Source organism: Heptranchias perlo, chromosome 12 (assembly GCF_035084215.1).
Source record: "Heptranchias perlo isolate sHepPer1 chromosome 12, sHepPer1.hap1, whole genome shotgun sequence".
NCBI lineage: Eukaryota > Metazoa > Chordata > Chondrichthyes > Hexanchiformes > Hexanchidae > Heptranchias > Heptranchias perlo.
In genome coordinates, this window is record NC_090336.1 from 63,088,486 (window position 1) to 63,102,955 (window position 14,470).

General features: G+C 43.8%; 1 protein-coding gene across 2 annotated transcripts in view; it reads left to right on the forward strand.

The window, feature by feature from the left end:
- The window catches only part of spon1b (spondin 1b), a 467,163-nt gene that overhangs the window by 259,933 nt on the left and 192,760 nt on the right, over positions 1-14,470 (forward strand). For both annotated transcript variants that reach the window (XM_067994217.1, XM_067994218.1), the window contains one exon: positions 1,348-1,549. In XM_067994217.1, coding sequence (XP_067850318.1) covers positions 1,348-1,549 — 202 coding nt within the window. The remainder of the gene's footprint in view (positions 1-1,347; positions 1,550-14,470) is intronic.

Consider the following 14,470-nt stretch of genomic DNA (forward strand, 5'->3'; position numbering starts at 1 on the left):
GGTGGAAGCAGATTCAGAGTAACTTTCAAAAGGGAATTGGACAAATAATTGAAGGGGGGAAAAATTGAAAAGCTATGGGGAAAGAGTTTGGGAGTGGGATTAATTGGATAGCTCTTTCAAAGAGCCAGCACAGGCAGGACGGGCCAAATGGCCTCCCATGCTGTATGATTCTACGATAAAGGCTCCTTTATGCTGTTCCTCGCCTTCTGTTTTGTTGATTGATGCAATTATAATGATGTTACAAGTCGATCTTACAAGGTGTTGCACAAGGGAGACAAGACCGAATGCAGTCAAGTGGAAATAGAGGATGTAGGATAAATCAGACCATTGCACACAAAGATAACTCAGTTCCCGTTTTAAAGTCTTACCTTCTGTCCTTATATTTCCATGATAAATTCCGATGTCCACACTTATAATGGAAAATGCCAATGTAAACTTGTCACGCTGTAATGACACCCTCGTACCATTGGCAGCATTGCAGCGTGACAAGTCTTAAAGGGGTAGTTCCCATTATAAATGCGGACACAGGAATTTATAATGGAAAAGTTGACAGGAAGTAATACATTAAATAAATTCCATGAAGTATATTTTGTAGACTCATGCATTCCCAGTGAAGAGCTACAAGCGACAGGAGTGTATATCATGATTGGACCACACTGACCTCCATGCTCAAATTCCCATCACTCAAATCTCTGTGCAGGAAGAGCTAAGTCTTTAAATTCACCCCTATGTCAATGCAAGTTCTTTCTTTATTCTTTCTATGTTTTTTAAGCGGACAATATTGAAAGCAAAGTGAAAAAGCAAAAGATTATTGGACCGTGCAAAATATCAAAATAAGTGCAACTCACTTGCTAACTGGACACATTTGTGGATATGCAAATTATAGATATTGATCTTAAATGTCATTTCTTTAAAAGAACCAATTTATAAAGGATCTAAAGGAAAGTAAAACACATCACCGAGTAATGAATAAGAGGAACTTTACTGATCTATATGCTCAGAGTCTCTCACACTCATGAAGATCACCTGCATGTTTGCTGTACAGTTAAGTCTTATTGACTACACCAATGTCATTTCTCAATATATCTCACTATCAACTGGTAAGAAGATTGTCAAACTAATTGGCGTAATATTCAGTTTCAGGTCAAATGCATGTGCTGTGACTAAATTATTAATCATTAGACAGCAAGTACCATTTGGAGCTAAGTGACACTTGAAAATACAAATCAACTCGTGCACATTTGTTAGGTTGCTCTTTATGAAAGATTGACTGGATATCCTAATTGTGCCTTTCCAATGAACAGGCTTTCAAAAATATTCTTTTTTTTCTCTCTCTCTGGGTTACAGCCGGGCAGCTCCATCTGCCGAGTTCTCAGTTGACCGAATGCGGCATCTGATGTCCTTCCTGACGATGTTGGGCCCGAGCCCAGATTGGAACGTAGGGCTAGCAGCGGAAGACCTCTGTACAAACGATTGCGGGTGGGTGCAGAAGATTATCCAGGACCTGATTCCTTGGGATGCTGGGACTGATGATGGAGTAACGTATCTGGTGAGCAGTTGGCTGATTTTTCAATGGGTTCGCCCCTTACTTAAGAGAGTAATTGGAACCTGAGATGGTTATGCTGATAAGAGTTAGATGAAGAGAGGTGGGAGGAGACATGTATAGCATAAACACTGGCATGAACTAGTTGGGCCGAATGGCCTGTTTCTGTGCTGTACATTCTATGTAACCTGAGACGCTTCTCTCAAATCTCTCCATTTGAAAATAGAAAAAAAAAATGGGCTTTTTTATCCAACATGTCTCTAATGCCATATTTGTCCAGCATTTGTTATGCTGAATGGAACTTGAATACCATCCCAAAGTCATTCAGTGAAAGGCTTATGACCAGATTTGCCCTTATCTCAGATTTTTCAACCTTTTCCTCCTTTACATCCCATTGTATTCTGAATATGTTGCCACCAGGGCCTTTGGATATTGATAATGTGGGACAGACTCTTCTCCTTTGAATTAGGTCAATAAATCATCTCCTAGACAACAACAATAACCTGCGTTTATGTAGCACCTTTAACGCAGTAAAACATCCCAAGGTGCTTCACAGGAGCGATTATCAAACAAAAATTTGACACCGAGCCACAAAAAGAGATATTAGGACAGGTGACCAAAAGCTTGGTCAAAGGTAGGTTTTAAGGAGCGTCCTAAAGAAGGAGAGAGAGGTAGAGAGGCAGAGAGGTTTAGGGAGGGAATTCCAGAGCTTAGGGCCTTGGCAGCTGAAGGCACGGCCGCCAATGGTGGAGCGAAGAAAATCGGGGATGCGCAAGGGGCGAGAATTGGAGGAGGGCAGAGATCTCGGAGGGTTGTAGGGCTGGAGGAGGTTACAGAGATGGTGGCGGGGGGGGACGAACAGCAATGTGATGTTGGTTGAGGGGTGAGTGTTGGCCAGGACATATCCTGCTCCTCTTCAAATAGTGCCATCCATCTGAACCGACAGATGGGGCCTCGGCTTAACCTCATCTGAAGGAAGGCACCTCACCTCAGTGCCAGCTGGCAGTGCACAAGTTTCTTTAGGCCAATTAGGAAACATGGATGCACCCTCGCTCAGATTCCCTCACAATACTGACAAGAAAAGCAAAAAACACGTTAAAAATATAATTCTAACCCAGTTGTGGGTTCAAGCCCCACTCCAGGACTTCAGCACATAATCTAGGCTGAAACTCCAGTGCACTCCACTGAGGGAGTGCTGCACTGTCGGAGGTCATGTCAGGAAGGTTATCCAACATCCCATCTGCCTGCTTCAGAGGATGTAAAAGTTCCAATGGCACTATTTGAAGATCAGGGAGTTCTCCTGTTGCCCTAGGCCAACATACCTCCCTCAATCAAAACCACCAAAACACAGATTAACTGGACCTTCAACTCACTTACCTATACTTACCAGGTAAGATTGATCAGGCTGCGGCTGCTTACTCTAGAGAAGAGAAGACTGAGGGGTGACCTGATAGAGGTCTAAGATTATGAAAGGGCTCGATAGGGTAAATCTAGAGAAGGTGTTTCCACTTGTGGGGGAGACCAAAACTAGACGTCATAAATATAAGATAGTCACTAATAAATCCAATGGGGAATTCAGGAGAAACTTCTTTACCCAGAGAATGTGGAACTCGCTACAACATGGAGTAGTTGAGGCGAATAGCATAGATACATTTAAGGGGAAGCTAGATAAACACATGAGGGAGAAAGGAATAGAAGGTTATGCTGATAGGGTTAGATGAAGTAAAGAGGGAGGAGGCTCGTGTGGAGCATAAACACCTGCATGGATCAGGTGGGTCGAATGGCCTGTTTCTGCGCTGTACATTCTGTGTAATTCTATGTAGCACTTGCTATTTGTGGGACCTTGCTGTGTGGAAATTGGCTACTGAGTTTGCCTACACTATAACAGTGACTGCACTTTAAAAAGTAATCCATGAGTTGAGAACACTTTGGAATGTCCCAAGGATGTAATGAGGTGCCAAATAAATGCAAGTTCTTTCTTTCTTAATCATGGAGCTTTCCAGTTCTCTTATTATTCCATGAAGCACCCTGTTATATATTTGTCTTTAGAAAAGAACTAAAAATGATCAAGTTTTGCTCAGTTATATGGAGCTCAGGACATGTGAAAGATGCTGGAAAATATACCAGCCTAGCAATTACTCTTGGCGATATTAGCAGATTGACACATACTGGCCCAGAAATTGGATCGAACCCAAAAACGGACAAGGCCTAATTGAACTTCTAGGCTGATGGGTTCATACAACATTCGTCTGTCCGCCATTTTAATGGAGGCATTAACTTGTTTACTTTAAATGCGTTAACACTTCCGTTAAAACTGCACAAAAAGGAACGTCCTTGGAAGGCGTGAAACATTTAACTGCTAGTTGTAATAATTGGATAGCCAGGTGGTGAAGGAGGGAATATTAGAGCCTGGTCTTCAGTTGCTTCCAAGCCTTTATTCCCAGAGCTCCACATTACAAGCTCCATGCCCTAGATCAGCTCTCATATAAATGGATACAAAAGAGTCCCCATTTGATATGCACCACCTGAATACAATTATCACTAATTGATATAAATCACATGGATACATTTAACACGAGGATCACTGGCAGTCAAGTTCTAGGCTATCATTTCTTGAGAGGGGAGGACCTGTTGTGAATGTTTTAAACAACAAGGATGCAGTTCTAGGAACAGGAGATGGCCATTCGGCCCCTCGACCCTGATCTGTCATTCAATTGGATCATGGTAGATCTGTACCTTAACTCCATTTACCCACCTTGGCTCCGTATCCCTTAATACCCTTGTCGAACAAAAATCTATCAGTGTCAGTTCTGAAATTTTCATTTGACCCCAGCCTCAACAGCTTTTTTGGGGGAGAGAGTTCCAGATTTCCACTACCCTTTGTGTGAAGAAGTACTTCCTGACATCACCCCTGAACGGCCCAGCTCTAATTTTAAGGTTATGCCCCCCTTGTTCTGGACAGAGTAAATAGTTTCTCTCTCTCTACCCTATCAATTCCTTAATCATCTTAAACACCTCGATTAGATCACCCCTTAATCTTCTATATTCAAGGGAATACAACCTAGCCTACGCAACCTGTCCTCATAATTTAACCCTTTTAGTCCTGGTATCATTCTGGTGAATCTGTGCTGCACCCCCTTCAAGGCCAATACATCCTTCCTGCGGTTCGGTGCCCAGAACTGAATGCGATACTCTAAATGGGCTAACCAGAGCTTTATACAACTGTAACTGAAAAGGTTAAATCCAAACAGTGGGGAGACACTGCAGTGCAATGAAGCGCTATCATTGCAGTGTTTTAATGTTTGCTTATATTAACATTTTATTGGGATATTATGCTGCACATGGTTGGAGAGTAGTTTGGAAGATGAGGCTGAGCTGGGCCAGTCTTATTATCATCCCAGGAAAGTCATTACTGTTGCACTGTACCATATGTGCATTGTGATAGTGCCAGCAGGAGCTGACATGAGCCCTTTAAACCACATCCTGAGGAAATGAGACTCATCTTTCACCGCGGATAGTTTGTTGACATATAATCCAATTTGTTTTAATTCTTTCCTTTTTATGAATGATTTTGCTCCTCATTTTTTTTTGCCTCTCCCAGATGCTGCTAATCCCTGGGGCAACTGCTCTCAGCCAACACGAAATGGGGCAGTCCTTAATTTATAGAGTTTTACAGTACAGAATGATGCCATCATGCATGTGCTGGCTCTCTGAAAGAACTATACACTTAGTCCCCCGTTCACTATTCCATTTTAATTACAGTCCAATTTTCGACACCCTTGCTAAACCTTTATAAATCACTGGTTAGGCCTCAGCTGGAGCATTGTGTCCAATTCTGGGCACCACACTTTAGGAAGGATGTCAAGGCCTTGGAGAGGGGGCAGAGGAGGTTTACCAGAATGACACCAGGGATGAGAGACTTCAGTTATGTGGAGAGACTGAAGAAGCTGGGGTTCTTCTCCTTATGGGGAGATTTAATAGAGGTGTTCAGAATTATTCGGGGTTTTGATAGAGTAGATAGGGAGGAACTGTTTCCAGTGGTAGGAGGGTCGGTAACCAGAGGACACAGCTTTAAGATAATTTGCAAAAGAACCAGAGGGGAGATGAGGAGAAAGTTTTTTCTCAATGTTGTGATCCGGAACGTGCTGCTTGAAAGGGTGGTGGAAGCAGATTCAATAGTGACTTTCAAAAGGGAATTGGTTAATACTTGAAAAGAAAAAAATTCAGGGCTGTGGGGAAAGAGCAGGGGGGAGTGGGACTAATTGGATAGCTCTTTCAGAGAGCTGGCACAGGCACAATGGGCCGAATGGCCTACTTCTGTGCTGTATGATTCTATGATTTATCCAACTCATCTGTGTAGACTTCTACATGGCTTTGTTATTTCGTGATCAGCTAATTGGGATGAGCACACAATGGGGGTTAAATTCATTAGAGCCCACTTTTGGGCACACCCCCTCCCCACCCACGCAGCATTAATCCCCCATGCACATATGGTGAGGTCCGAGGAGCCCTGGATATTAGACCTCGGACCTCATCATAATGAAGACTGCCTTGGGGCAAATCAATGTTGCAGCAGGAACCTAAAGGTGACATTGTGCTTAACACCTGTTTCAGGCCTGGGTAAACGACGCCTCTTGTTTGCCCTTACCCAATTTGGCAGGCGGCGCACTTCCGGTCAGTTTCACCCGCGCACGCTTCCTGCCCACCATTCTGGGGCCTCAGGAGGACGTTTAGCACCTGATAGACGGGTGTTACGCAATCCAATTTAACCCCCAATGTCTTCCATTACTTTCCTGGCCTCCTTTCATGCCCGCAGATGGAATGCAACTTCGGCACCCAATGGTTAGACATGGACTGAATGAAACGCATCCAACAGGGACAAATGAGCCTGGGGACACCCGACTGTTTGGAGCTACTGAACAACATGAAGCCAGCTATAATTTTTCCTGAAAGGCACACAATTTCTGTTCACTGCTGCCAATAACCAACTCTTTTAGCAACAAAACTAATTAAACTCGTTTCTTTTTTTTCAGTCAGAGCATTTATCGCTGTTCCCAGTGCAGCTTTAATGGTGTTCTGTTGTCAGAATCTCAGCCAGAAAGAGCAGACATTCCTGACTAAACAAAACTGTTGGGTTCCTGTATTTCAAGAGGCTGGCGCACAGTGATTCCAATGTCATCACCGCAGTTTGCTGTAGACTTTTAAATCAGTTCAATCTACAAGAAAACAGTTCACTTGGCCAAGCACAGCCTGGTGAATAAATTGCATTGGATTTCTTTACTGAGCATCCATGCGAGACAAGCAAAGCTTTAAAAACTGGGATTTTTATTTTATTCATTCTCGGGATGCTGGCGTCTCTGGCGAGGCTGCATTTTTTTGCCCATCCCTAGTTGCCCTGAGAAGGTAGTGGTGCTGCTGCTGCTGGGGCCTTCCTCCTCTTTGAATTGCTGCAGTCCTTGTGGTGTGCGGATGAGAGCAGGAAGTTACAAAGGGGCATGGACAGATTAAAATTGAGTGGGCAAAACCATGGCAGATGGAGTTCAATGTGGAAGGAAATGTGAGGTCATCCACTTTGGATCCAAGAAAGACAAATCAGAATGTTTCCTTAACAGTGAGAAACTAGGAACTGTGGAGGAGCAAAGAGATTTGGGTGCACATCTACACCAATCTCTAAAAGCTAATAGCCAAAAAGGCTAATGGAACATTGCCCTTTATCTCAAGGAGCTGGAATACATAAGAGAGGAAGTTATACAGTTGTACAGAGCCTTGGTCAGACCCCATCTGGAGATACTGCATTCAGTTCTGGGCACCGCACCTCAGGAAGGATATATTGGCCTTGAAGTGGGTGCAGCGTAGATTCACCACAATGATACCAGGGCTAAAAGGATTAAATTATGAGAATAGGTTGCATTGACTCGGCTTGTATTCCCTTGAGTTTAGAAGGTTGAGGCGTGACCTAATTGTGATGTGAAAAATGACAAAAGGATTCAACAGGGTACATAGAGAGAAACTATTTCTTCTGCTGGGGGAATCCAAAACAAGAGGGGCACAATCTTAAAATTCGAGCTAGGCTGTTCAGGAAACACTTTTTCACACAAAGGGTAGTCTACCTCTGGAGCCCTTTTCCCCCAAAAGGCTGTGGATGCTGGATCAATTGAAGCTTTCAAGACTAATAGGGATAGATTTTTGTTGAGTAAGGGTATCAGGGAAATGGAGCACAGGCGGGTAAATGGAGTTGAGGTGCAGATCGGGCATGGTCTGATTGAATGGTGAAAGAGGCTCGAGGGGCTGAATGGCCTACTCCCATTTCTAACGTTCCTTGATGAGGCCACCACCAATATTCAAATTATCTTGGCCCCAGATGAAACGGCAGGGTCAGAGGGTGGGGTCACCAACAGGAAACAGTGCCACCCTGACAGACTTCCAAAAGGAATCCACTGCAGAGCAAAATCAAAGCCTCGCTGTCGAGGGCCATGCGTGAAATATGACCCAGTACCGGAATGTGGAGTGAATATTGGGTGCGAGGGGAGGCGAAATGAAAAATTGTTAATGTAGTTTTGTTTATTTGCCAACTTTGTAGTTATGGAACTGATCCGGAGCCAGGTTTCTTGGAGCATCCCGATTTTTTGTCATTTTCTGATGCAAGTTTGTTCCTGCGGAAATTATGTAAATAGTAATTGTGTGCGAGGTCCTGCTAACTAGTCACCTTTGGAACTGATGACTGAATAGAATTACATAGAATGTACAGCACAGAAAGAGGCTGTTCGGCATAACAGGTCTATGCCGGTGTTTATGCTCCATGCGAGCCTCCTCCCTACCTACTTCATCTAACCCTATTCTTCTGTTCCCTTTTCCCTCAAGTGTTTATCTAGCTTCCCCTTAAATGCATCAAATTTTAACCACCTGCTTGTTTTGATGTTAGTGAACTCTTAACGTGAGTGTGTATGGGTTTCACCACAACGCTGATTCATTTGTCATTCGCTGTAGCAGTCAGCAGCTTGGTTCAAATAGACGCACGTTTCTGAATTCATTATAGTCGATGGGAGCCATAATGAGAAAAAACCATCCTAATTAGAAAAAAAAACATACACACAATTAAAGTATTACACTCAGATTAAACAGACGTCAGTGGCAGACAAAGGTTTGGATGCTGAGGCGTGTGGGGGTACAATGAAAATTCTGCAATGAGGATAGCAGAGCTTTCCGTAGAGATTGATTCAATGCAATTTAAAGAAAGAACTTGCATTTATATAGCACCTTTCACGACCTCAGAACTCCCCTGCTCTTGTTCAAAATAGTGCCATGGGATCGATTACCTGAGAGGGCAGACAGGACCTCGGTTTAACATCTCATCTGAAAGACAGCACCTCCAACAGTGCAGCACTCCCTCAGTACTGCACTGAGAGTGTTAGCCTGGATTATGTGCTCAAGTCTCTGAAGTGTGGACTTGAACCCATGACCTTTTGACTCAGGCGTGAGTGCTACCAACTGAGCCACGGCTGACACATGTCAGTTGACTTGTGAATTTAAGTTGACAATAACTTGTACTTCCCTATTGAAGACCATAGGTTGGCATTGTTATGCACAAGTATTTATTCACCTAGTCCTGCTATTTTAATGAAGGAGTTTAAATAGATGGATTTAACCTTCCATTGCATCAATGGAGGGAGGAGCCTGGTACAAGTGTGTTAAGTGTTTGTTCAGTAACATCGCTGACAGTATTTTTTAACCCCTTTTCAAACATTTTGACCTGTTCCTTTGATTTCTATGGCACTGAGATGAATGACCAGCTAACTGTTGTGGTGTTGGTTGAGGGAGGAATGTTGGCCAAGGCTGGAGGGGGAGCTCTGCTATTCATCAAGTAGTGCCATGGGATCCCTAATGTCCATTTGAACCAGCAGACAGGACCTCGGTTTAATGACTCAACCGAAAGACAGCACCTCCAACAGCGCAGCACTCCCTCAGTACTATACTGAAGCATCAGGCGAGATTATGTGCTTAAGTCTTAGAGAGGGACTTGAACCCACAACCTTCTGTCTCAGAAGGTGAGAATGCAGCTGAGGCAGGCTGATATGTCAAAGTGAGTAACTTGAAGAGTTGAGGTCCAGATCATCCATGATCTAATAGAATGGCGGAACAGGCTCGAGGGGCTGAATGACCTACTCCAGTTCCTACGTTGCTAAGTTAATTTCGGCATTAGGGTATGTTTCTTCCTGCTGGGAATTTAATCAAATGCCTCGGCGTGAGTACAAAATAGACACTCCCAAATTTCTTTTTTGCGAAAATTGTTGATACAAGGAATTTCACTGCAATGTTCTTCGAAGAGCACTGTCAGAACAATAAACTTCAATCTGTTTGATTAATTAGTATTCATGCACATGATGCTAATCTGTAAACAAAGAAAAAGCAAGTCAACGCTGTGGAACTAAGCTGTGAAAATATTTTCACACAGCCCTTGTGCTGTGAAAATTCTATTGCCTTCTAAGAGTTGAAGTAGTCCAACTCCTCACAACAAAGCAGGAACATTTTACATAGAATTACAGAGAATTTACAGCACAGAAACAGGCCATTCGGCCCAACTGGTCTATGCTGGTGTTTATGCTCTACATGAGCCTCCTCCCTCCCTACTTCATATAACTATCAGCTTAACTTTGTATTCTTTTCTCCCTCATGTGTTTATCTAGTTTCCCCTTAAATGTATCTATGCTATTCGCCTCAACTACTCCTTGTGGTAGCGAGTTCCACATTCTAACCACTCCCTGGGTAAAGAAGTTTCTCATAAATTCTTTATTGGATTGGATTTGTTCCTGGATGTGGGAAAAATAACCAAAAGCAGCTGCAATATGAAGTGTTTGTGATACCAATGTGTTTTGTGGTAAGGAGGATGGGGGAAGGTGTGTGGTTATCACCGATCTTTTCTGCGGCAAATGGCAGGCATTGCTGGTTGCCTTTAAATTCCCTTTGTTGAAAGTCATTCTGGAATCTGGTGATAAGTGCAGTATCCAGCATTAAGAGATTAAAAGTGTGTGCAAAGCAGATTACTGTGAGAAGATTTCCAGAAGAGCTAGGATCAAACTCAGAGACTCGGAAAATTGTGGAAATTTAAACATCTACAATTTAATGCCCATCAGCTATAATGTTTTATGTGCTCTTTCTAGATTTTGTTGTAAATCGGATGTGGTTTAATATTCTGCGTAGCATACTGTATTGAGGTCATAACTGGGATAATAAATTCTGAATTATTTGACCAGCTTATTGCCAAAATTATACAAGAACTAACACAAGATTGAAGGACTGTAGTATGTTGTGCATTGCTACAACAGAACCATGGGCTAGATGGTTAAAGGAGGAGGCAGATGGCCCTGTCAGTTTTGAACACTCAGTTTGGCAAGATGGCTTACATAAGCACAATTACCACGCAGTCATGTCTTTAAGATCTTTTGGTTTAATTCTTTCATTTATATTCTGTTATTCCATTTTTCTTAACTTACATACGACACACTGGCCGTTCGTTTACCTCCCCCCACGCTCATCTGCCCGTGAATAAATCCTTGATCAGATCTAATTGTGTCAGTGTGACACTGGTGAGCAGAGTCTGCACTGCATGTTATGTTTCCCGCTGGAAATTGCTGATTGCTGTGGCTCAGTGGGTAGCACACTCCCCTCTGAATCAGCAGGTTGTAGGTTCAAGTCCCATTCCTGAGACTTAAGCATGTAATCCAGGCTGATACTCCAGTGAATTACTGAAGGCGTGCTGCATTGTTGGAGGTGCTGTCTTTTGGATGAGATAAATCGAAGCCCTGCCTGCCCCCTCAGAGGTGTCGGTAATCTGCTCTGAAAGATTACCACCCAGGCAGTAAAAGTAAAAGTTGCCCCATGGAATTCTTGTCTTGCTTATTTGTTCTTCCAATATTTAGTACTTTACACTTATTCACATTAAAATTTAATCTGTCATTGTTCTGCCCATATGCATATTTTGTCCAGCTCAATTTGTAATTTTTGAGCTACATAAGAACATAAGAAATAGGAGCAGGAGTAGGCCATATGGCCCCTCGAGCCTGCTCCGCCATTCAATAAGATCATGGCTGATCTTCAACCTCAACTCCACTTTCCCGCCCGATCCCCATATCCCTTGATTCCCCTAGAGTCCAAAAATCTGTCAATCTCAGTCTTGAATGTACTCAATGACTGAGCATCCACCACCCTCTGAGGTAGAGAATTCCAAAGATTCACAGCCCTCTGAGTGAAAAAATGTTTCCTCATCTCGGTCCTACATGGCCGACCTCTTATCTTGAAACCATGACCCCTAGTTCTAGACTCTCCAGCCAGGAGAAACAGCCTCTCAGCATCTACCCTGTCAAGCCCTCTATGAATTTTATACGTTTCAATGAGATCACCGCTCATTCTTCTAAACACCAGAGAGTATAGGCCCATTCTACTCAATCTCTCCTCATAGGACAAACCTCTCATCCCAGGAATTAATCTAGTGAATCTTTGTTGCACCCCCTTTAAGGCAAGTATATCCTTCCTTAGGTAAGGAGACCAAAACTATACACAGCACTCCAGGTGAGGTCTCACCAGAGCCCCATATAATTGCAGTACGACCTCCTTACTCTTAAACTCCAAACCCCTTGCAATAAATGCTAAAATACCATTTGCCTTCCTAATTGCTTGCTGTACCTTCATGTTAACTTTTTGTGATTTGTGAAGACGTACACCCAAATCCCTCTGACTACCAACGTTTCTTAGTCTCACCTTTTAAAAAATATTCTGCTTTTCTATTCTTCCAGCAAAAGTGGATAATTTCACATTTCCCCACATTATACTCCACCTGCCACCTTCTCACCCACTCACTTAACCTGTCTCTATATCCCTTTGAAGCCTCTGTGCATCCTCCTCACAGCTAACATTCCCACCTAGCTTTCTATCATCAGAAAACTTGGATACATTAAACTCGGTCCCATCATCTAAGTCATTGATATAGATTTTAAACAGCTGAAGCCCAAGCACTGATCCTCGTGGCACCCCACTAATTACAAACTGCCAACCCAAAAATGACCCATTTATTCCTATTCTCTGTTTTCTGTCCGTTAACCAATCCTCAATCCATGCTAATATATTACCCCCAACCCCATGAGCCCTAATCTTGTGTAACAACCTCTTGTGTGGCACCCTATTGAATGCCTTTTGAAAATCCAAATATACTACATCCAGGGGAATAGTAGGAATAGGGGAACAGATCGGCGTTTCTGCAGCCGCAGACATGATTCCAGGATGGTATGTTGCCTCCCTGATGCCAGGGTCAAAGGTATCACTGAGCGGTTGCAGAACATTCTGAAGGGGGAGGGTGAACTGTCAGAAGTCATGGTCCATATCGATATCAACGACCTAGGTAGAAAGAGGGATGAGGCCCTGCAGGCAGACTTTAAGGAGCTAGAAAAGAAATTAATAAGCAGGACCTCAAAGGTAGTAATCTCCGGATTACTCCTGGTGCCACACGCTAGCGAGGAGAGAAATAGGAGGATAGAGCAGATGAATGCGTGGTTGGAGAGATGGTGCAGGAGGGAGGGCTTTAGATTCCTCGGGCATTGGGTCCGGTTCTGGGGGAGGTGGGACATGTACAAGCCGAACGGGTTGCACATCAACAGGGCCATGACCAACATTCTCGCGGGGAGGTTTGCTAGTGATGTTGGGGAGGGTTGAAACTAGCTTGGCGAGGGATGGGAACCTGAGTGTAGATTCAGAAGGGAGAGAAGCAGAGCTGGAAATGGAAGACAAAATATTAATAAGTGAGTTTGGAAGGCAGAGGAAACAAAGGTTAGAAAATAGACAACAAAAGAGTTTGGCAGTGCTTAACGGTATATATTTTTTAATTCGTTCATGGGATGTGGGAGTCGCTGGCGAGGCCAGCATTTATTGTCCATCCCTAATTGCCCCTTGAGAAGGTGGTGGTGAGCCGCCTTCTTGAACCGCTGCAGTCCGTGTGGTGAAGGTTCTCCCACAGTGCTGTTAGGAAGGGAGTTCCAGGATTTTGACCCAGCGACGATGAAGGGACGGCGATATATTTCCAAGTCGGGATGGTGTGTGACTTGGAGGGAACGTGCAGGTGGTGTTGTTCCCATGTGCCTGCTGGTCTTGTCTTTCTAGGTGGTAGAGGTCGTGGGTTTGGGAGGTGCTGTCGAAGAATCTTGGCGAGTTGCTGCATGTGGATGGTACACACTGCAGCCACAGTGCGCCGGAGGTGAAGTGAGTGAATGTTTAGGGTGGTGGATGGGGTGCCAATCAAGCGGGCTGCTTTGTCCTGGATGTTATCGAGCTTCTTGAGTGTTGGTGGAGCTGCACTCATCCAGGCAAGTGGAGAGTATTCCATCACACTCCTAACTTGTGCCTTGTAGATGATGGAAAGGCTTTGGGGAGTCAAGAGGTGAGTCACTCACCGCAGAATACCCAGCCTCTAACGTACTCTTGTAGCCACAGTATTTATATGGCTGGTCCAGTTAAGTTTCTGGTCAATGGTGATCCCCAGGATGTTGATGGTGGGGGATTCGGCGATGGTAATGCCGTTGAATGTCAAGGGGAGGTGGTTAGACTCTCTCTTGTTGGACTCTCTCTCAATGCAATAAGGCAGATAAGCTGAAGGCACAGATAGACACATGGAAGTATGCTATCTTAGCTATTACTGAAACATGGCTTAAAGAGCGGCAGGAATGGCAGCGCGATGTTCCTGGTCAGAAGGTGTTCAAACGAGACAGAAAGGGAGATTGAAAAAGAAGGGATGGCAATATCAGTTAAAGAAATAATTACAGCCATGAGGAGGAATGATATGTTAGAAGGATCGTCAAATGAGGCCATATGGGTTGACCTAAGACAATAAAGGGGCAATCAAACTGCTGGGAGTGTAATTATAGATCCCCAAACAGTCAGAGG